The sequence below is a fragment of the Cucurbita moschata genome, unplaced genomic scaffold (assembly GCF_002738365.1).
Source record: "Cucurbita moschata cultivar Rifu unplaced genomic scaffold, Cmos_1.0 Cmo_Scf00012, whole genome shotgun sequence".
Taxonomy (NCBI): domain Eukaryota; kingdom Viridiplantae; phylum Streptophyta; class Magnoliopsida; order Cucurbitales; family Cucurbitaceae; genus Cucurbita; species Cucurbita moschata.
Window position 1 is genome coordinate 1,408,677 of NW_019268528.1, and position 19,846 is coordinate 1,428,522.

General features: G+C 38.4%; 4 protein-coding genes across 12 annotated transcripts; 2 read left to right on the top strand and 2 right to left on the bottom strand.

The window, feature by feature from the left end:
• Nucleotides 1–93: 93 nt before the first annotated feature.
• On the bottom strand, nt 94–4,454 carry LOC111450832 (PITH domain-containing protein At3g04780-like). Of its 4 annotated transcripts, none has more exons than XM_023091125.1 (9): nt 4,316–4,454; nt 4,057–4,143; nt 2,643–2,766; nt 1,934–1,982; nt 1,784–1,841; nt 1,627–1,673; nt 1,454–1,531; nt 647–717; nt 94–284 (listed from the first exon to the last, which is right to left on the bottom strand). In XM_023091125.1, the coding sequence occupies exons 1-8, from the start codon at nt 4,352–4,354 to the stop codon at nt 669–671; spliced, it is 531 nt and encodes a 176-aa protein (XP_022946893.1). In that variant the 5' UTR covers nt 4,355–4,454; the 3' UTR covers nt 94–284; nt 647–668. The 4 variants fall into 4 exon arrangements, 3 of the variants coding, with proteins under 3 accessions (XP_022946893.1, XP_022946892.1, XP_022946891.1); XR_002711881.1 differs by having other exon boundaries at nt 216–284; nt 434–717; XM_023091124.1 differs by lacking the exon at nt 94–284 and adding an exon at nt 319–608 and having other exon boundaries at nt 643–717.
• Nucleotides 4,455–6,077: 1,623 nt separating this feature from the next.
• On the top strand, nt 6,078–7,327 carry LOC111450781 (probable ribose-5-phosphate isomerase 3, chloroplastic). The gene has a single exon (XM_023091069.1). The coding sequence runs from the start codon at nt 6,182–6,184 to the stop codon at nt 7,034–7,036; it is 855 nt and encodes a 284-aa protein (XP_022946837.1). The 5' UTR covers nt 6,078–6,181; the 3' UTR covers nt 7,037–7,327.
• Nucleotides 7,328–8,223: 896 nt separating this feature from the next.
• LOC111450234 (protein IQ-DOMAIN 14-like) lies at nt 8,224–10,239 on the top strand. Of its 2 annotated transcripts, none has more exons than XM_023090253.1 (3): nt 8,224–8,845; nt 9,517–9,747; nt 9,839–10,239. In XM_023090253.1, the coding sequence occupies exons 1-3, from the start codon at nt 8,543–8,545 to the stop codon at nt 10,211–10,213; spliced, it is 909 nt and encodes a 302-aa protein (XP_022946021.1). In that variant the 5' UTR covers nt 8,224–8,542; the 3' UTR covers nt 10,214–10,239. The 2 variants fall into 2 exon arrangements, with proteins under 2 accessions (XP_022946021.1, XP_022946022.1); XM_023090254.1 differs by having other exon boundaries at nt 9,517–9,738.
• Nucleotides 10,130–18,280, bottom strand: LOC111450233 (serine/threonine-protein kinase Nek2-like). Of its 5 annotated transcripts, XM_023090249.1 has the most exons (16): nt 17,875–18,279; nt 16,245–16,356; nt 16,054–16,120; nt 15,647–15,712; nt 14,591–14,637; nt 14,455–14,500; nt 14,295–14,375; nt 14,105–14,147; nt 13,955–14,004; nt 13,780–13,861; nt 13,649–13,698; nt 12,749–12,822; nt 12,621–12,672; nt 11,169–11,582; nt 10,403–11,095; nt 10,130–10,241 (listed from the first exon to the last, which is right to left on the bottom strand). In XM_023090249.1, exons 2-15 carry the CDS (start codon nt 16,328–16,330, stop codon nt 10,442–10,444), a joined length of 1,812 nt encoding a protein of 603 aa, XP_022946017.1. In that variant the 5' UTR covers nt 16,331–16,356; nt 17,875–18,279; the 3' UTR covers nt 10,130–10,241; nt 10,403–10,441. The 5 variants fall into 5 exon arrangements, with proteins under 5 accessions (XP_022946017.1, XP_022946018.1, XP_022946015.1 ...); XM_023090250.1 differs by having other exon boundaries at nt 10,130–11,092; nt 17,875–18,280; XM_023090247.1 differs by having other exon boundaries at nt 10,130–11,095.
• Between the last annotated feature and the right edge of the window lie 1,566 nt (nt 18,281–19,846).

The window sequence follows — 19,846 nt, forward strand, 5'->3', positions numbered from 1 at the left end:
ATATTATTGAATTAAAAAATTTAAAAAGTACCACTCGATGACAATAATAGACATTTCGAGTATTATGAAAGCTCAAAAACTATACCGAGCAATTTTTTTAAGGTTTTTTTCTATAAAAAAAATAGTGAAATTATATATTTTTTTGTGTTCATAAAAATTCTTAACTTAGGATTGTTTACAATATCAAATCTATAAAGAGTAAAGATGAAGAGATATTGCAGCAAACCTGAAATTCCCACATAAGATGATCTTAAAGGGCCATTCATTAGTTTGGTTGGATCAACCTATTGAGAATAAACGAGAAATCTTTTCAGTACATACTAAACCAACGCCCCTTGTATTCTTATAAAATGGCTGACTCAATCTCAACCATGATCATCAAGCAGAGCTAAAAGTTAAGAGTTTATCACCATTGATCCTCCTTGTAAACTACCTAACAATGTGCATAAGTGTGATACATGGAATGAACTACGCGCCACTGATCGAACAAGTATACAAACTCGTCAAAATTCTAGAATATGACATCAAAACCCATTAATAGTTCTTATCTTTACTGCAAATTGATCTTTGATATCAATTACTCATAATCATAATCATATGAGAGAGAGGGAGGGAGGGGGAGAGAGAGAGAGAGAGAGAGAGAGACCATGATTCCTCTCTTTTTGCATTCAGTGATCCTCGATCTTCTTCAGACCCTTCATGTCAGTTGTTTCAACCCTGCATAACAGATCAACAACTTCAACACTTCACCAAGCATAAGGAAATAATGAAATGGAGTTGAATGTTGTTTCCTCTATTCCAATCCCATCATGGATCACGATCCCAATAATGTGCGATATAAATTTAGATTACAGTACATGAGATGGTCTACATAATTCATGTAGGACTATAGTTTGTACTTGATGCAATCCCCTAAAGCAAAAGACATGCATCGCTCATCGTGGAACAAAATATGTAAAAAAGAACTCGAGAGGACTATTCGTTATCTTACTACTACGGTTGCCGATAAGAAATGCATATACTAATTGTGAAATCCCACGTTGGTTGGAGAGGAGAACGAAGCATTCTTTATAAGAGTGTGGAAACCTCTCCCTAGTAGACGTGTTTTAAAAACCTTGAGAGGAAGCCCTTGAAAGGAAAGCCCAAAGAAAACAATATCTACCGTCTTTAAAGAAAGATGATGTTTAAATTCTTTGTCAGCCAACATCAAGTAGCAAAACTCTAGAATGGAATTTCCAAAGATGAACTATCTAAGCATTGCTTCACTTATTACTTTCCTCGAAAATGCGTCCCCTTTGGATGTACGTTCATATGCTATTACTCTATTGGTCAAAGTAATCTAAACATAAAGTCATCTCATCTAAGCTTGCTGATTGTGCAATGTAGTAATTCAGCAAGATGAAGATAAAATTAACTAAAATGAATTATAATGGTAATTGTTAAAACAACTTACGTTGTTCCATACAAGGCAATCTTTTGAACTTTTGTAACGTCGGCTCCAGATTGGTTATCCTCTATAAAAATTGTCAAGCTGATAAAGAATTGAATAGTTCAGAACAATCAACAGGGACTTTCAATATACGATCTAAATGAAGAAAATTAACTCCGATGACCGCAATGACTTACCTACGAACATTTTGAAATTTCACGTACTTTACAACTTCTGGCTTTCCCTACAAAGCATAACCAACAAAACAATGATCTACCAGTTTCTGTGTATAATCTCACCTAAAGAGTTTTCCATTTGGTGATGAGATACAGATACAAGTATGGGAAAATCTACCGTAAGATTATCTGGGGAGAGCACAATCGTGTCACTGGGAGGGTAGTCATTGACATTGCTGCAACGTTCATGAAACAAACAATCATCAGATTATAATATTTAGAAAACACTTGCACCAAAAATATTAACTAAAGAAAACAATTCGTTTACCCAAATCCCATATTCTCCTTGTTTGAGAAAAGCTTTACAGTCCTAGGGCCTGGAGAATAACCTCAATATTAAAACCCTGTGATTTGACAGTTAAGCAGAACAAAATACAGAAAGGTGAAAGACAAATAACGTTCCTGACGAAGTGATTCAGTAGTTTTTTCATTTAAAATGAGATGTATTCTCTGAATAGAAGAAATACATAGCGGAACGAGAGTAAATAAAGGACAGGGAGGATTAGGATTAGATATCCTCCCACTAAAAAAAAAAAAAAAAGAACTTCTCGATTGACTGCGATTACGTAAAGAGATAATTACAAAAGTTTTTGATAGAAAGCACATTTATCCACTCCGAAACTCAATGTTGTGTTTCTATCCAACCCTGAAAATTTTTCCATTCCTCTGTCCATAGTCCATTACTCCCTCACCACACCAAGAAACTGCAGTACGACAAGGGATTTACAAGACTAGAGGACTGGAGGGGCAAGGGACAGGGAGTGGGATAACCCAAAATAACAGTAATCAAATAGTAAAAATTTAAAATGGAACTATCATACCCTCAATGACCATGTTGGATTGTAAGCCACGTTACAAATTTTCTATGCCAATAGATGAGATGAACTATGATATACATGCAAGCAGTACTGAAATACTCAGGAGAGAAGAAACCATGAACTAGAATTAAAAAATGGTGTAATAGATAGAGTTCTCACCTTCCTCTTCAGGTCCCTTAATGACCAAGGAATGCAATTTAATGACTTGGTTAAAAGGTATATATATCAAAAGCTGCTCATCTGCATCACTCTCCAAAAGCAAGCTATCATTATCCCTACAAGTCTAATTTAGAAAAAAAGTTGTTTCAAACCCTCGGTATAATAATTTCCCTTGGCAGTTGGGAATAAATTAAGGGGAAAAAGAGAAACCTATTTTATCATTAAAAAAAAATTATTTTAGGTTATAGTATCATTTTTTTCCTTCCACTTTGGAACTTGTTCTATTTTAGTCCTTGTTCTTTCAAAATATTCAAATTTAGTCCAAAGTTGAAGAACCAAAATGATATTTTGACGTTTATATTTATAACATATCATCTTGTAATAAGATGAATGAATGTATAAGAAGAGTGGCCCAAACAAATAAGCAAGCTAAAAACAAAACCTGAAATAAAATTACAATAGGTTGGTCCAATAGATAAAAATAAAAACATAAGATATAATTTCATAACACTTTAGACGAGAACACTGGAATAGAGAGATATTAAGATGTTCCATATTTCAAGACTCGTTCAAGACTCTTTCAAGACTACCCTTAGAATACTTTATTTCTTTTCGAGCCATGGATTCAATAAATTTGTGAAGACATTTTTTGCCATTGATTCAGACCCTAATCATGGAAATTTGGGTTAACAAGCACCTTCTCCACCTCATCCCTACAATCTTTGGGAGTAGTCAAACTAACTCCAAACATGTGCAAAAATTGGTTCTAATTTTCACAACAAAGTCACATCTCTATAGCAAATGATCAGTAACTTTTATTGCTTTCATATACAACACATACGACTGATGGCCCAAAACCATAGATGAAGGCTTTTAGACAAAGTCTATGGTGTAAGTATAATCTACCCAAGGAAATCAGGTAGGTGAAAAACTTTATCTTCTTTCAGATTTTAGCCTCCAAAATCAGAGTGAAAGAGGGGGGATTGTTTAAAAAAAAAAAAAAAGGATGCATGGCTGAAAACCCCAACTAGGCGTACTACTAAAACGGAGAAAGATTCGACAAATTTTGTAACTCAATATCACAAAGATGTCTTGTAAGATGAAAAACAGAAATCAATGAATTGAACAACATCTATTTTCAAAGGGAATTATTCGCCAACTTGACCCAAAGAGCTAAATTTATATTCATCAACTTCCATCTACCTAGCCAACCTTGCTGACCTCCATATTCACAACTTCCCATCTCTTGCCATTAGAAAGGAATAATAGATGTAAATTATATTGTGGAAAAACGCGAGTCTAACTCAGCATCATCTTTAACTTCATAAAAATGAATTATTTAAGAAATTCAAAAACAACAATGAAGTACGAGAAACTGATTAACAGCTCGAGTCAAAATAATAACAAACAGCACCTGGTTAAGAGCATTTGTAAAAGTGTGGCTGAAATTCTGGTTAAGGCACTCGACGCCAGACCAATTAATGAAGTCGGACAGATCAACCTGGTTAAAAACGAAGCATCAGTATGAGAAGAAAAAAAAAAAAAACCAAGCTTAAAGCAATACAATCCTGAAACTCCCAGCCAGATTCAAGTTTTAACATCATCCTTAATCATTTCTCGAAAACTAAGCATGAATTTAATAAGCAAACGCCGCAAGAACTTGAATCACTCACCTGATTCCGATGAATAGCGGTTGCAGATGCGGCAGCCATAGCTAATCGAACGAGAGGAGAAGGAAAAGAAGAAGGAAAATGGGAATGAATTCTGTGTAAATTCCAATGCGCTCAAAAGTGGTCGCGTGAGGGGGCGGAAAGGTCCGGTAGGAATCGCCTTATGACCCGAATCTCGGTCGGGTCAAACCCAATAACCCGACTCCATATTCTACAAGCTTGTGGGCCCATCAAGAATCTAATCCCCTCTAAACCCTAGATGCATCTTTAAATCATAATTAAAATATATATATTTGGTTAATTTACAAATTTAGTCATTAAGTTATATCATTCACAAATAAAATATATATATATATATATATATATTCTTGAAGTGATTCTTGAAAAGGGATTGATTTTTTATTATTTTTTTAAATGGTTTTTCTAAGGGTAAAATTGTCTTTTTACTCTCGGGTTATAAAAACGTCAAATCTCTGAAAAATTACTCGATCTTATCTCACCTTTTATCTTCTTTTTATGATTTCTTCTTCCTCGTCTCTCTCATTCCAATTTCGATCATAGTATTTTTCTTCTCTCAATCACTTTTTATCTGGGATGAAGAACCAACCGTTCAACCGAAAACCGATGGTTTTACAGAGCATTACGAGCTCAATCCATACCCTTTTAAAGCTCGAATCAAACTCGTCAAACGATCCACAAGGGAATGACTGAGCATCATGATATGCATTGGATTAACATCACAACGTCAAAGTTTGAGTATGCATTTCATTAGTGTTCGAACATCAAACTCCACGTAAAAATTTTAGTTCACCGTCATCCATAAAGACTAGCACGACAAAGTCTTCGTTTCGAACATGTATATACAATAATACTTACCTACACATGGATCAATAGGTACCTTTTCATTGACAACCATAAAAAAAAACATCAATTCTCTCTCTTTTTAACGTATTTTCTCCTCGTTATACAAAATATAATAGGGATCTATTGCAAATACCTATTACTGAAGAAGTAAGTATTAATCTTTTATCGTGAATTGTCATCCTAATATAATTAGTGAAATCTCGTCGATTCGTATTGACCTAAGTCTCGATGTTATAAACCTAAGTGAAATCTCGTCAATTCGTCTTAGCCTAAGTCTCGAGGTTATAGACCTAAGTGAATTCTCACCGATTTGTCCTAACCCAAGTCTCGAGGTTTTAGGCCTAGGTAAAATCTCGTCAATTTGTCCTAACCTAATTTTTGAGGTTATAGACTTAAGTGAAATCTCATTGATTCATCCTAACCTTAAGTCTCAAGGTTATAGACCTAAGTGAAATCTCGTCAATTCATCCTAACCTAAATCTCGAGGTTATAGACCTAAGTGAAATCTCGTCAATTCATCCTAACCTAAATCTCGAGGTTATAGACCTAAGTGAAATCTCGTCAATTCGTCCTAACCTGATTCTCGAGGCGTCAATTCGTCCTAACCTAATTCTCGAGGTTATAGACCTAAGTGAAATCTCGTTGATTCATCCTAACCTGAGTCTCGAAGTTATAGACCTAAGTGAAATCTCGTTGATTGATCCTAACCTGAGTTTCGAAGTTATAGACGTAAGTGTAATCTCGTCGATTCGTCCTAACCTAAGTCTCGAGGTTATAGAATAACAAAGTAAAGCCTCCCTCTTCCCCATTGATCCTCTACCAACCCTAAATGTCCATTTCTCAAATCAAACCAAAAGCTAAAAAAATTCATCTTTTTCATATAATAAAAAATAATAAATAAATTGGAAATTATTTGGGCATCGGAGTTTGGATAGGGAAAGTGGAGAGAAAGAACGAAGAAGAAAGAACACAGAAAAGCTGAAATCCCTAATCCCTTTCTCATCCATGGCTTCCCTCTCCTTTATCTCTCCTCCTTCTCTCTCCTCCTCCCGCCATGTTTCCTCCATAGCCAACCTTCTCCTCCGCTCCCCAAAATCCATAAATCTCTCCGCCCATTGCCGACCTCTCTCCGTCCAAGCCCGCTCCGTCTCCACTCTCACTCAAGACGACCTTAAAAAGCTCGCCGCCGACAAAGCCGTCGAGTATGTCAAGAGCGGCATGGTCCTCGGCCTCGGCACTGGCTCCACCGCCGCCTTCGTCGTCGCCAAGATTGGCGAACTTCTCAAGAGTAATCAATTGAGAGACATTGTTGGAATCCCTACCTCGAAGCGGACGGAGGAGCAAGCTAGGTCATTAGGTATTCCTCTTTCTGTCTTGGACGACCATCCGCATCTCGATTTGGCCATCGATGGCGCTGATGAAGTCGATCCAGATCTGAATCTCGTCAAAGGCCGCGGCGGCGCTCTCTTGCGTGAGAAAATGGTGGAGGCCGCTTCCGATAAGTTCGTCGTCGTCGTCGATGAAACTAAATTAGTTGACGGCCTCGGTGGAAGCGGCCTCGCGATGCCGGTTGAAGTCGTTCAGTTCTGCTGGAAACACAATTTGGTGAGGCTTCAAGATCTGTTCAAGGACGAAGGTTGCGAGGCCAAGCTCCGATTGGAAGCCGACGGGAAGCCGTACGTCACCGATAACTCGAATTACATAGTTGATTTGTATTTCAAGACTCCGATTAAGGACGGATTGGCCGCCGGCAAAGAGATCTCGGCGTTTGAAGGAGTGGTGGAGCACGGATTGTTCTTGGACATGGCGACCGTCGTAATCATCGCCGGAAAAGATGGAATCGACATCAAAACGAAATGATTTCGGTTTCCAATTACTTCCATTGGTGAGTTCTTCTGAAAACTGTTACAATTCCTTTGCCTCCTCCTAAACCCTAAATTAGAGGTTCGAATTGCAACTTTCTTTTTTCTTCTTCCTGTTCATGATTTATTGGTAACAATCAGCTTGATTTCATCTCTGTATTATAAGAAATCTTGTGCCAATTTTTGCTGATGATATGCTCAATTTGGGATGGAATAAATGTAATTTTGTATCCATTTGTACTTAAGAATTGAAAAAATTAGTGTATTTAAAGGGATTTCATAAGTTTAAGCTCAAATTTCTTCATCTTAAACCATAAAAATCAACCTTTAATTAAATGATGAAATTTTTAGAGTAGGGATTAAATTGCCAAAATTAAATTATTATGTATTAAAATGATTGTTATTCAAAATTAAATTATTATATTCACCAAAACTAAAATTAAAACTATTTTTTTCTTCTCTATTTTCAAATTTTTATTTGAATATCTTCAAAAGAACAGAGATAAAAGTCGACATTAGTGATTCGACAGTGTCGAGTGAAAGGGTTCTCATTCAATAGATAAAAGTTACTCTAGAAATAATAGGTTGATCATCCTCGAGAGATTATAATAAATTAATTAATTAACTTTTAAATTTGGAGACTATATTATTAATCATGTTTATATTTTTTTTTTTTGTTTCAAATTATAAATATGTTAAATTTGACTGTATTTTAATTTCTATATTTTTAATAAATTTTTTTAAATTTAGTTCATGTCTAAATAAATTTTAAATTTAGTTGAAAATTTTCAAAATTCACTACTTACAAAATCTAATCAAGGCTGAGTATAGGAATTTGGGTCTCTTCTCTTACCCAAATCCATTTGAGTTGTGGGACGTTTCTCAAGCTCGAGACTTATCTACTTTCTAATCTGATTGTCCTTAAACTTATCCAATCTCGATTTCCCAAGCCCATTTGGATCTTAAGACGTTACTTAAGCTCAAGTCTTATCTATTTTCTAGTCTAATTGTCCTTGAACTTACCCATCTCGATTTTCCAATCCTATTTAGGTCCTAGGGCATTTCTCAAGCTCGAGTCTTATTTGCTTTATAGTCTAATTACCCATGAACTATATATAGTTTAAATCTATGAACCATAGTTGAATATTTAAAAATATAAAAATAATTCAAGAAGTGGCAAATGGCTTAATCATAGGAAGAAAAAAATCTGCAGGCCATAGACAAAAAAGGAACAACACAAATCAAAAGAACATAAAAAAGAAAATTAAAAATTAAAAAAAAACATGGCTTGAAGTCAACAGTTTCAACAAATCATGTATAAAAGAGCTTTGTTGCTGGCCAAACATTAACACAAAAAGTCCCACACCCATTTGAATTTGACGATCAAAATTTGAACTTTTTGAAATTATTTCAAAAACCCATTTGAATTTGATGATCAAAATTTGAACTTTTCGAAACCATTTCAAAAACCCATTTCTTTTCTGAAGTTTTCTTCTCAGCCAAGATGGGGAAGGCTGCAAAATGGATATTGAATCTTCTTCTTGGGAAGAAGGAAGGACATCAGAAGAATCAGATGAAGAAGAAGATGGGTTCTTCTTCTTTTTCTGATCACTCTGCAAATTTGAAGCTAAAATGGAGTTTTAGAAAGACAAATCTTCTGTTAACTCATAAGCTTTCTAAATCTGATGGCTCCATTGGTACCATTGAATCTCTCAAGCATGTAGCTATGGCAGATCAGAAGAAGCCACCATCAAGTGCTCGAAACGCTGCTGCTACGACGATCCAATCCGCGTACCGGTCTCATTTGGTAATTAGTTTTTCGTTTCATGTCTTCTATTTCTTAATATTGTTGAGAATTGTTGGGAGGAGTCCATATTGGGTAATTTAGAGAATGATAGTGGGTTTAGAAGTAAAGAATGCATTTCTATTGGTATGAGATTTTTTTTTTTTGGGAAACCTAAAGTAAAGCCATGAGAGCTTATGCTCAAATTGGACAATATCATGCTATTGTGGAGATTCGTGATTCGTAACAGAATATCACAGCTAGACACTGAGTGGTGTGCCAGCGAGGAAGCTGAACCCCGAAGAGGGTAGACACCAAGTGGTGTGCCAGTGAGGACGCTGGGCTCTGAAGGAGCAAATTGTGAGATCCCACGTCAGGGGAACAAAACATTCTTGGAAAGGGAGTGGACATTAGGCAGTGTGACAGTGAGGACGTTCGGCCCTGAAAGAGGGTGGATTGTGAGATTCACCCGCATAGACGCGAGGCCCTGAAGAAGGTGGATTGTGAGAGATCCCACATCCGGGGAACAAAACAATTTTGAGAGGAAAAGCCCAAAGTGAACAATATTGACCCGAAAATATATTCTTTTTAAGTTTTTATTTTTATTTTATTTTTATTTTTTAAAGTTATGTTTGTGAAGTGTTTTGGAAGGAAAATGTCAGATTTGTTGTGATTTGCTTATGTTGTTGCTCTAGGCAAGGAAAGCATTGCATGCTTTAAGAGCACTGGTTAAGATACAAGCACTTGTGAGAGGCTATCTTGTGAGGAAACAAACAGCTGCTACCCTAAAGAGCCTGCAAGCTTTGATGGCAATCCAAGTTCGAGCTCGGGTGAGTCGGATCCAGCTGCTCGAGGACGAGGAAGAGCTTCTTGAAAGGAGGCAACGTAAGCGTCTCGTTGACACCAATCTCAAAAAAGTATACTACGTAAACTCCATGATTCATCTCGTAGCAGTTTCTATTTACTTGTTCGATTACACATTCACTTTGTTTACCGGTTTTTCTTGGCTTTTCTTAGAGACTAAACATGAATCTCAATGAAACTCGGAGATCATATACGAGCAAGAGTGACCATATAAGTCGTTCTCAAATCGAACAGATAGTGAATGAACCAAATGCTTGTTCTTGTAGACGAAACCTTTCGATCCCGAGGCAGTATCAGCACAAAGATCACTCCGGCACCAGGGAACCGAACATGTCCAAACCAACATCTGAAACAGCCTTATTTTCCATGGATCATCCAAGGCGTTCAGATTTCGTGCCTAATGACCATCCATTCTATCCAAATTATATGGCCAAGACAAAAACATCACGGGCAAAAGTCCGATCGCAGAGTGAACCGAAACAACGTCCGAGTTCAAGCGCACATCAGCTAAAACCGAGACCATCTTAGCCATCTTAACTGTTGTAAATTTACATTCCTACAACAGAAATGTTGCATATCAGCTACTACTAATGAGCTAAAACTAAGGACGACAAATAACCGCTACTCGCTAGCTAGTCTATCGAACTAAAACGACTATAATCTATAATGAAAAGACGTTTTTCTCCTTCTCGGCATCTTCCCAAGTGTCAAATATACCTCGAGAAAATGCGACGACTCTGCACATCCGAGAGAGGTTCATGTTTCCTGCTTGAGATTGATTTCTTTGAAGCTCTTACTCAACCAGATAGCAGTCTCTCTTGGGGAGACCTTTTCGGGTCCAAATGGCTTCAGCAACACCCCGAGCTCTTCGTACTTCTCCTGCTGCAGCAATCTCGCACTAAACTCGAGGAGACCTTCCAAAGCCTCGGCCCTCTGTTGTAACGATGAAGTATCAAAATGGCGTTGTCGTAAGTCTGATGAGGTATGGCTCGATGCACCAGCCGTTGCATCCTGAGCGGAGGAATCACTTCGAGCGTCTCGGTCATCTTGAAATAAGCTGCATTGTATTCCCTGCCATGCTTCGGTGTAACCACGAGTTGAACAAACCTTGTCACAAACTTGGATTGTACATTTGTCTTCGGTTATAGAACAATCAGTGTGCTGCAGGGAGCTCGTAGATCCATGCGTGGATGGCAGTGAAGCACGGCGAACACGAAAAAATGTATCATCGTATGATGCTAAAGGGAATTCAGCAATCCGGTCAATTCGTGGAGAATTCACCGAGACATCCGGGGACTTAACGTGGTGAAGAATACCAACATTCGGTCTGCAAGCGCTTTGATCGGTGGTAGCTTTCGTATGCAACGGGAACGACGCTCGACGGGCATAAGTAGATGAAACTGGGAGCTGCTATAAACAAAGATGAGGTCTCAGTTAATGAACCAAAATTGGTATAAATAAGCTATAGATCATCCAGACTCACCAATTTCTTATTGTTTTTCAACGGTTCATCGCGTTTTTCCCGAGTGGCGTAAGCTTTCGATAGAAGCCGTGAAGTTTTAGCATTAGTTGCAGACTTAGCAGTCATCTTTCGAGACCCTCCTCCACCCTGAGTGCCACCAGTGGTCGGTTTGCGACTCGGGTAGTTTTGTTTATCATGTATATCATGTGTTGAGCTGAGAGAATCATACTCTATTACCGAAACACTTGGATTTATAGCTCGATCGTTGCTTAATGAATGGCGCTTAAAGGGCAATGGCTCGGAGAACCTCGTCTTCTTCATATAATTGGGTTCGGGCCAGAGTGCCGGTAACGTATTGCGTCTCGGAGAATTCCGTTTGAGATTTATCTGAACAATGTAAGGCTGCAAATGAGGATGACCAAGTAGCTCCCCAGCCTGCCAAACAAAGTTGTTCAAAACACTAGAGTTGGGGAACCTATATAACATGATACAACAGAACATAAGGGAATTTATTGGCTAAAAAGTTGAAGACATAAACTTGGGAGATTTGTGTTTCTTATCGGTCGTTTGTATCGTCAATTTTGGCACGAACATTATATGAACAATCCAAGCCCACTGCTAGCAGATATTGTCCTCTTTGGGCTTTTCCCTTTCGAGTTTTCCCTCAAGGTTTTTAAAACGCGTCTGCTAGAGAGAGAGGTTTCCACACCCTTATAAACAATGCTTCGTTCTCCTCCCCAACCGATGTGGGATCTCACAATCCACCCCCCTTCGGGGCCCAACGTTCTCACTGGCACTCGTTCCCTTCTCCAATCGATGTGGGACCCACCCTTTCAGGGCCCAACGTCCTTGCTGACACACCACCTCATGTCCACCCCTTTCAAGGCTCAGCCTCCTCGCTGGTATATCGCCCAATGTCTGTCTCTAATACAATTTGTAACAACTCAAGCCCACCGCTAGTAGATATTGTCCTCTTTTGCCTTTTCCTTTCGAGCTTCCCCTCAAGGTTTTTAAAACGTATCTGCTAGGAAGAGGTTTCCATACCCTTATAAAGAATGTTTTGTTCTCCTCCCCAACCGATGTGGGATCTCATAATCCACCCCCTTCGGGGCCCACGTCCTTGTTGGTTCACCGCCTCGTGTCCATCACCCTTCGAGGCTCAGCCTCCTCGCTGGCACATCGCTCGGTGTCTGTCTCTAACATCATTTGTGACAACCCAAGCTCACTGCTAGCAAATATGGTCCTCTTTGGGCTTTCCCTTTCGGGCTTTCCCTCAAGGTTTCTACACCCTTATAAAGAATGTTTCGTTCTCCTCCCCAACCGATGTGAGATCTCACATAAGTACTAAAATAACTATGAAAATTGGGGCGGGTAATGCGATTTTGATCCATATGGCATTCTTTGATTGGATAAGAAAATGAGAGGATTAGATAGATCAGATAGAGTGGAGTGTGAGAGGAGGATAACACATACACTTGGCCGAAGCTCCGGGTTTTTACGTAGCATGCTTTTGACGAGACCTCGACTGCAAACCGAAAAGGAAAGCGATTAGATCGACAATAACGCAGACGAACAAGAAGTCAGGGAGGAGATGGACTTACAATGCACCAGAGTATTTTGTTGGAAGAGGAGCCACTATGGACTTGTTAATCTTAATGATAAGAGATCGCATGTCCTGCCCAAAACACAATCAAATTAGAAAAAGTAGCAAACCTGACCATTCAACACAATAGAGCCATGACAAGAAGGCCACGTATCAAAGTCAGACACCGGGCGGTGTGCTACTGAGAACGTTGGTTCCTGAAGAGAGGTGGATTCTAAGATCTCATATCGATTGGAGAGGGGAACGAGTCTCACATCGATTGGTATATTCCCTCTAACATTATGAGATCTCACGTTGGTTGGAGAGGGGAACGAAAAATTCTTTATAAAGGTGTGGAAACCTATTCGTAGTAGACTCGTTATAAAAACATTGAGGGGAAGCCCAAAAGGGAAAGTCCAAAGACGACAATATCTGCTTTCAGTGGGCTTAGGCTGTTACAAATGGTATCAAAGCCAGATACTAGGCGGTGTGCCAGCGAGAACGCTGGGCCTTGAAGGGGGGTGGATTGTGAGATTCCACGTCGATTGGAGAGGGGAATGAGTGTCAGTGAGGACACTGGGTCTCGAAAGGCGGTGGATTGTGTGAAAGCCTCTCCCTAGCAAACACGTTTTAAAAACCTGGAGGGGAACCCCGAAAGGGAAAGCCCAGAAGGACAATATCTGCTAGTGGTAGAAACGTCCTCGGCATGGAGTGGACTAGGTCGGACCCTAGTTATAAGATAAACTCACACTAATTATAGAGGGAATGGAGTTATCTAATCGACATAAGCTACCATAGAATCCATCAGCCCAACAACTTCAAAAGTTGAATAGTTTATGAAAACAACAATCAAGTGCTCGAAGATGAGGAAATGGCGTTCGAAATTCCCGAACAAGAACAAATGACGTTCGAAACTTACAAACGCTTTGAATGCAGGCTTTAGAGCAGTCATCTCATATATACAGCATCCTGACAAACAGATGTGAAATGAAGTCACTTTTAGTCAATAAAGGCCAAATTAGGTTCGTGGTCAGGTCGAGCGGTTCCTACCTAAAGACCAAATATCCGACTTCGAACCGTAAGGTATATCAGCAAGAAGTTCTGGACACATATAGCTCGGAGTTCCTACGACCTGCATTATCATGCCAAGTGTTTAAAAGAACAATAGCAAGGTATCACAAGCGAAAACAACTACTAAGAAACTGATGCGTCGTCAATTACACACCGAGGACGTAAGATCGTCTGACGTCAACATTTTGGCTAGTCCGAAGTCGCCTGTTTCATCAACGTGAATTACTATCAAATTTCTGTTCATACTTGCAATTTTGATTATCTATATATATACACGATGGGGATGGAGGAAGAGTTCACTTACCGAGGCGTATATCTCGATTTTTAGTCAAAAATATGTTCGAACACTGAACAAATCACATGATATCGATAGTTAGTAAAGAGCTCAACGTATTCGCATTCACATGATATCGATTTTTAGTCAAAAATATGTTCGAACACCAAACATTAGGGACTACATTATATATTTAGCCAAAAACGAATACACATCGAACCTTAACGTCCCGGTGAAGGATGTGATTCGTGTGCAAGTAATCGAGTGCCATCAGAAGTTGAACTAACCACTTGCAGAGTTTCTACGAAACGAAACGAACGATGAACAAGATATAAAAAGAATTAACGAAACGAAAAGAGATTTTCAATGTTATTAAGAACCTCTTCGGGGAAATGAACGCTGTTCGCTTTTTTTATCGTTTCGGCCCTGTGGAAATTGAATAAATGTAGACTTAATGGTGAAGTAATACAAAAAAAATGATGAACATGATGAACATTGGGCTAGAAAAGTACTTACATGTCCCCTCCTTCACAATAACCTATAATAATGCACACATAGCAACCCTGTCAACAAAGAAATAACAAAAGAAATTAGATTAGAGGTGACGGCTTAGCAGATATTGTTCTCTTTGGACTACCCCTCAAGGTTTAAACGCGTTTGCTAGGGAGAGGTTTTCACATCCTTGTAAAGAATGTTTCGTTCCCCTCCCCAATTGATATGGGATCTCACAATCCACCCCCTTCGGAGCCCAGCGTCCTTATTGGTACACTGCCTTGTGTACACCCACTTTAGGGCTCAGCCTCCTCGTTGGCACATCATTCGGTGTTTGACTCTAATATCATTTGAAACGGCCCAATCCCACCGCTAGCATCTCACAATCCACCCCCTTCGAAGTCCAGTATCCTTACTGGCACACTGCCTCGTGTATACCCCCTTTAGCGCTCCTCCTCATTGGCACATCGCTCGTTGTCTGGCTGTAGTACCGTTTGAAACGGCCCAAGCCCATCACTAGCAGATACTGTCCTCTTTGGGCTTTCCCTTCTGGGCTTTTCCTCAAGGTTTTAAAACACGTCTGCTAGGGAGAAGTATCCACACCCTTATAAAGAATGTTTCGTTCTCCTACCCAATCGATGTGGGATCTCACAATCCACCCCCCCCCCCCCCCCGGGACTTAAACTCCACGTTGGTACATCGCCCAATGTCTGGCTCTAATACCATTTGAAACGGCCTCAGCCCACCGCTAACAAATATTGTCCTCTATGGGCTTTCCCTTCTAGGCTTCCCCTCAAGGTTTTAAAACGCGTCTACTAGGGAGAGGTTTCCACACCCTTATAAAGAATGTTTCATTCTCCTCCCCAGCCGACGTGGGATCTCACATTAGACTACACCGATACGAAGGATGAACTAGAGACAATCAAATGGTAAGAACGAATGATTTAAGAATAACGGGAAATTTATTCTTAACCATCTTAAACGACCATCGATATCGTTAAACTGTACCTGTTTTAAGTGTAGATAGCAACATTAAACAGCACATTAGTAATAACTTATAGCGATTAAAGCTCGATCTACCTTCTCGACCCATGAATCCTTATACTCCACAATAAATGGATTCCGTAGTCTAGAAATGAGCTCCATCTACAAGAAAACAGGAACGGATTAGCTCGAAAAAACGACATAAACGTTCCTATCATAACCGGCAATCAACCAAAATCATGGATGATCTATGCTTAGCTTTCCAAAATGTTCACATAAAGTGAAAGAAGATCTAATGTTCATTTTGATCATTGGTTGTTTCACAAAAGCATTCCTAGTTACGATAATCGACAAAAACCGAAACGGTCATGGCAGTAGAAGAGAATCTAAACTCATTCAAAGCACCCCGACAAGATTATAGTAGAACATGAAAAGCTAAAAAGCAAGAAGACAAGACAGGTTATTAACGACTCGAGAAGTATGTCGGAGTAAAAAACACCAACCTCCTGGTGTGCAGATCTACGGGACCTATCGGTCTGACGAGCGAGGCGAATTTTTTTCAACACATACCTTAATATATAAAGGTCAAAATTATGTGTCACACATATTCAAAGTTTTAAAGAGAGGAAATTATGAAGAACTAAATGAAAAACAAAATAATTTGGTAAAGAAAACTTGAACTGCATTGTCTAACCTTTTCTTTTCATGCTTATGTCTCACAAGAAGAGCAGAGCCAAAGGATCCTTTCCCTATTTGCTCCAATATTTCATATTGCTCCATTTGGACAGCTTAATAGTTCCCTTTCTCTGAGTACACATGACAACAAAAGCTAATCAAAATCTACTTTAAGAAGTCGCTAGCATAGATAATGTAACGGCTCAAGTCCATCGCTAGCCGATATTGTTCGTTTTGGGTTTTCCCTTTTGGGTTTCCCTTTGAGGTTTTTAAAACGGGTCTACTATGGAGAGGGTCTAGCCCTACTCCGACCAATGTCTCGCACCGTCCGGTGATGGGATTTGATACCATTTGTAATAGCTCAAGTCCATCGCTAGCAGATATTGTTCGCTTTGGGTTTTCCCTTTTGGGCTTCTCTTTGAGGTTTTTAAAACGTGTCTACTATGGAGAGGGTCTAGCCCTACTCCGACTAGTGTCTCGCACTGTTCGGTGATGGGCTCTAATACCATTTGTAATAGCTCAAGCCCACCGCTAGTAGATATTGTCCTCTATGGGCTTTCCCTTACAGGCTTCCCCTCAAGGTTTTTAAAATGCATCTACTATAGAGAGGGTCTAGCCCTACTCCAACCAGTGTCTCGCACTGTTTGGTGACTAGCTCTGATACCATTTGTAACAGCCAAAGCATACCGCTAGTAGATATTGTCCTTTTTGGGCTTTCACTTCTGGGCTTCCCCTCAAGGTTTTTAAAACGCATCTACTATGGAGAGGGTCTAGCCCTACTCCGACTAGTGCCCCACACCCTCCGATGATTGACTCTGATACCATTTGTAATAGCTCAAGCCCACCGCTAGTAGATATTGTCCTCTTTAGGCTTTCCCTTACATATTTCCCCTCAAGGTTTTTAAAATGCGTTTACTATGGAGAGAGTCTAGCCCTACACCGACCAGTGTCTTGCACCATTCAGTGACTAACTCTAATACCATTTGTAACAACTCAACCCCACTACTAGTAGATATTGTCCTCTTTGGACTTTCCCTTTTTGGCTTCCCCTCAAGGTTTTTAAAACGCGTCTGCTATGGAGAGGGTCTAGCCCTACTCCGAGCAGTGCCTCACACCATCTGGTGACCGGCTCTAATACTCCCATTTGTAACAACCCAACCACACCACTAACAAATATTGTCCTCTTTGGGATTTCCCTTTCAGACTTCCCCTCAAAGCTTTAAAACTCGTCTACTAGGGATAGATTTCCACACCCTTATAAGGAACATTTTGTTCTCCTCTCCAATCGAGGTAGGATCTCACAATCCACCCTTGGTGTCCCAAGGTCCTCGCTGGCACACCACCCGGTGTATGGCTCTGATACCATTTCTATCTGTTTTCTAAGCATAGACAATATCACAACTAAGTAAGAAACAGAGACATTATCCAACAAACCACAATGAATTCACCTTCCATAACAACTGCTTCTCATCTTTAAACAAAACTAAAAGATTCAGCCAAAAAAAAAGCAGAAAAAAAACAGTAAATATGTAGTTTTCATTTCAATGTTCATCACTTCACTAAGAACACTGCAAAATCTTCAGTTCATCTCAAACATAAAATCTTCAAATTTAAACAAAACCCCAACCCCACAAGAAACAGAGAGGCACCTGAAAGTAGCAGTAGAAGAAACCAGGATCCAAGAGACTGAAGCAAATGTGGTAGAAGAAAGAAGAGAGCTACAAAGGAGAGAAGGAACGACACCGTTTTGGAAGCAAAAGGAACACAAACAGAAGCTGCAGCTGAAGGGGAAGAAGATAGTGAAGGGGTTCCGCCATTGTTGGGATTCAAAGTTCAGAAAGCAACCTTTTTTCCTCTTAGTTGAGAGAAAACAAGAAATGGGTATGGATTTAAAGGACGCCAGAGGACATAATCTTAGAGAGAGAAGAACATTGGTGTGGGTTTTAAAGCAAAAAAAACACTGAAATTGGGAGTGTTTTAGAGAGAGAAGAGGAGAATGGAGAGATGAATATATAATGGGATTACTAAAATTCTTGAGATAAACAGAGAGGAGAGAGAGAGAGAGAATGATGGGTCAAAGTGACAAAGAAATGGAAGGAAAGGGAGTTAATGGAAACAGATTCGGGGATGGTGGCTCAATTTCAACGCTAAGAGAAGCAATGTAAGACCATATATGTTAGTAGTGGATTTTGGCTATTACAAATGGTGTCAGAGTCGAACACTTAGTTGTGTGCCAACGAGGACGTTTGGTCTCCAAGGGAGGTAAATTATGAAATCTCACTTCGATTGAAGAGGAGCACGACACATTCTTTATAATGGTATGGAAACATCTCCCTAGTAGACATGTTTCAAAACTGTGAGATTGAAATGTTACAGTAATGTCTACTAGTGGTGGCCTTGAGATGTTACAGTAACGTCTTATCCACAAAATTATGTTTGAACTGACCAATGCTTTCTAAAGTTTAAAACTTATTATATACAAATTTAACGATGGAGAAATAAATTAATTATAATTTTTAAAAATTGTCAATCTTAACAAAAAAAAATAATAATAATTATTATCCTATCAAATTTTAATTTCACAATAATTTAGAATATAAAAAAAAGTAATAAAGTTAATTTGGTTACCTATAAATTAGTATTAAATCTAAATAGTTAAAAGTGTATGGACTATAATGGTAGAATATTAAAAAAAAAATTAAAATTTTGTTTCATGAGCCATTTATGTAAATCTTTCATCTTTTTTTCCTTTTGAATAATTTTTATTTTATTATTTTTTTTTTGTTTCAATTAATTTTGTTTTTTAGTGTGTGATTTTGAGAATCTAGGTAGGGAAATCATGAAAGCAATAAAAAATAAAAAATTAAAAAGTGGGAATAATAAATTAAAAAAAAAAAAAGAATTAAACACATTTTGAATTAAAAGGCAAAAACTTTATGCCAAATTTGTGAGTGAGAATTAATGGATATATATAATTGATTTCTTCATCTTAGTGATATTTTTTTTTATAATTATTTATTTTTCGTGTTAAAAAATTAAGTTATTAAATATTATTTCTGTATTTTCTATATTTTATTGTCCGATGCACTTGATAGATCTGGAGTTCTCTACTATCAGTTAGTTATTTCCTTATCTTTTTTGTTTTTTTTAGAGGTCACCCAACATAAAAGTTATTACGATTGACCCACTGAAAAAATAAGATGCATTTGTTGGTATACGTAGTAACTATTTATTCGTCTATGTCTTCATAAACCATCATATTCTCATAATCACTCTTGTTCGGATGTGATTTCGATTCGTGAATGTATATCTTACGATGTTATTCTTAATATTTTATAAAAAATTTAAGATTATCATCCGAGTAAAAATCGGATGAATACTGAGACTCGGGCAGGTGCAACAATGACCTGAAGCAGTACCGTTATGTGTTTAAGTTCCCATTTTAATTCAAAATCTCAAAATTCACTGAGGTTTAATTCTTTCATATTGTCATTCTCATTTATAATAAAGTTTTTTTTTTTTCTTGGTAAGAAAGGAAAAACAAATAAAGAAATATAATTTATTTTTTGGCCAATTTTGTGTGTTGGAATTTGGAAAAAAAAAAGAATTTATATTTAATGA

What these genes read in the sequence shown, in the direction of transcription:
- LOC111450234 (XM_023090253.1), top strand. Translation starts at nt 8,543, where the DNA reads ATGGGGAAGGCTGCAAAATGGATATTGAATCTTCTTCTTGGGAAGAAG. An exon ending in CCGCGTACCGGTCTCATTTG is followed by an intron (nt 8,846 to 9,516) that starts GTAATTAGTTTT and finishes TTGTTGCTCTAG; the next exon opens with GCAAGGAAAGCATTGCATGC. An exon ending in ATCTCAAAAAAGTATACTAC is followed by an intron (nt 9,748 to 9,838) that starts GTAAACTCCATG and finishes GGCTTTTCTTAG; the next exon opens with AGACTAAACATGAATCTCAA.
- LOC111450781 (XM_023091069.1), top strand. Translation starts at nt 6,182, where the DNA reads ATGGCTTCCCTCTCCTTTATCTCTCCTCCTTCTCTCTCCTCCTCCCGC.
- LOC111450233 (XM_023090249.1), bottom strand. Translation starts at nt 16,330, where the DNA reads ATGGAGCAATATGAAATATTGGAGCAAATAGGGAAAGGATCCTTTGGC. An exon ending in TCCTTCACCGGGACGTTAAG is followed by an intron (nt 14,148 to 14,294) that starts GTTCGATGTGTA and finishes TGATTTGTTCAG; the next exon opens with TGTTCGAACATATTTTTGAC. An exon ending in CAGACGATCTTACGTCCTCG is followed by an intron (nt 13,862 to 13,954) that starts GTGTGTAATTGA and finishes ATGATAATGCAG; the next exon opens with GTCGTAGGAACTCCGAGCTA.
- LOC111450832 (XM_023091125.1), bottom strand. Translation starts at nt 4,354, where the DNA reads ATGGCTGCCGCATCTGCAACCGCTATTCATCGGAATCAG. An exon ending in TTACAAATGCTCTTAACCAG is followed by an intron (nt 2,767 to 4,056) that starts GTGCTGTTTGTT and finishes TTTCTAAATTAG; the next exon opens with ACTTGTAGGGATAATGATAG. An exon ending in TAAGGGACCTGAAGAGGAAG is followed by an intron (nt 1,983 to 2,642) that starts GTGAGAACTCTA and finishes GTTATTCTCCAG; the next exon opens with GCCCTAGGACTGTAAAGCTT.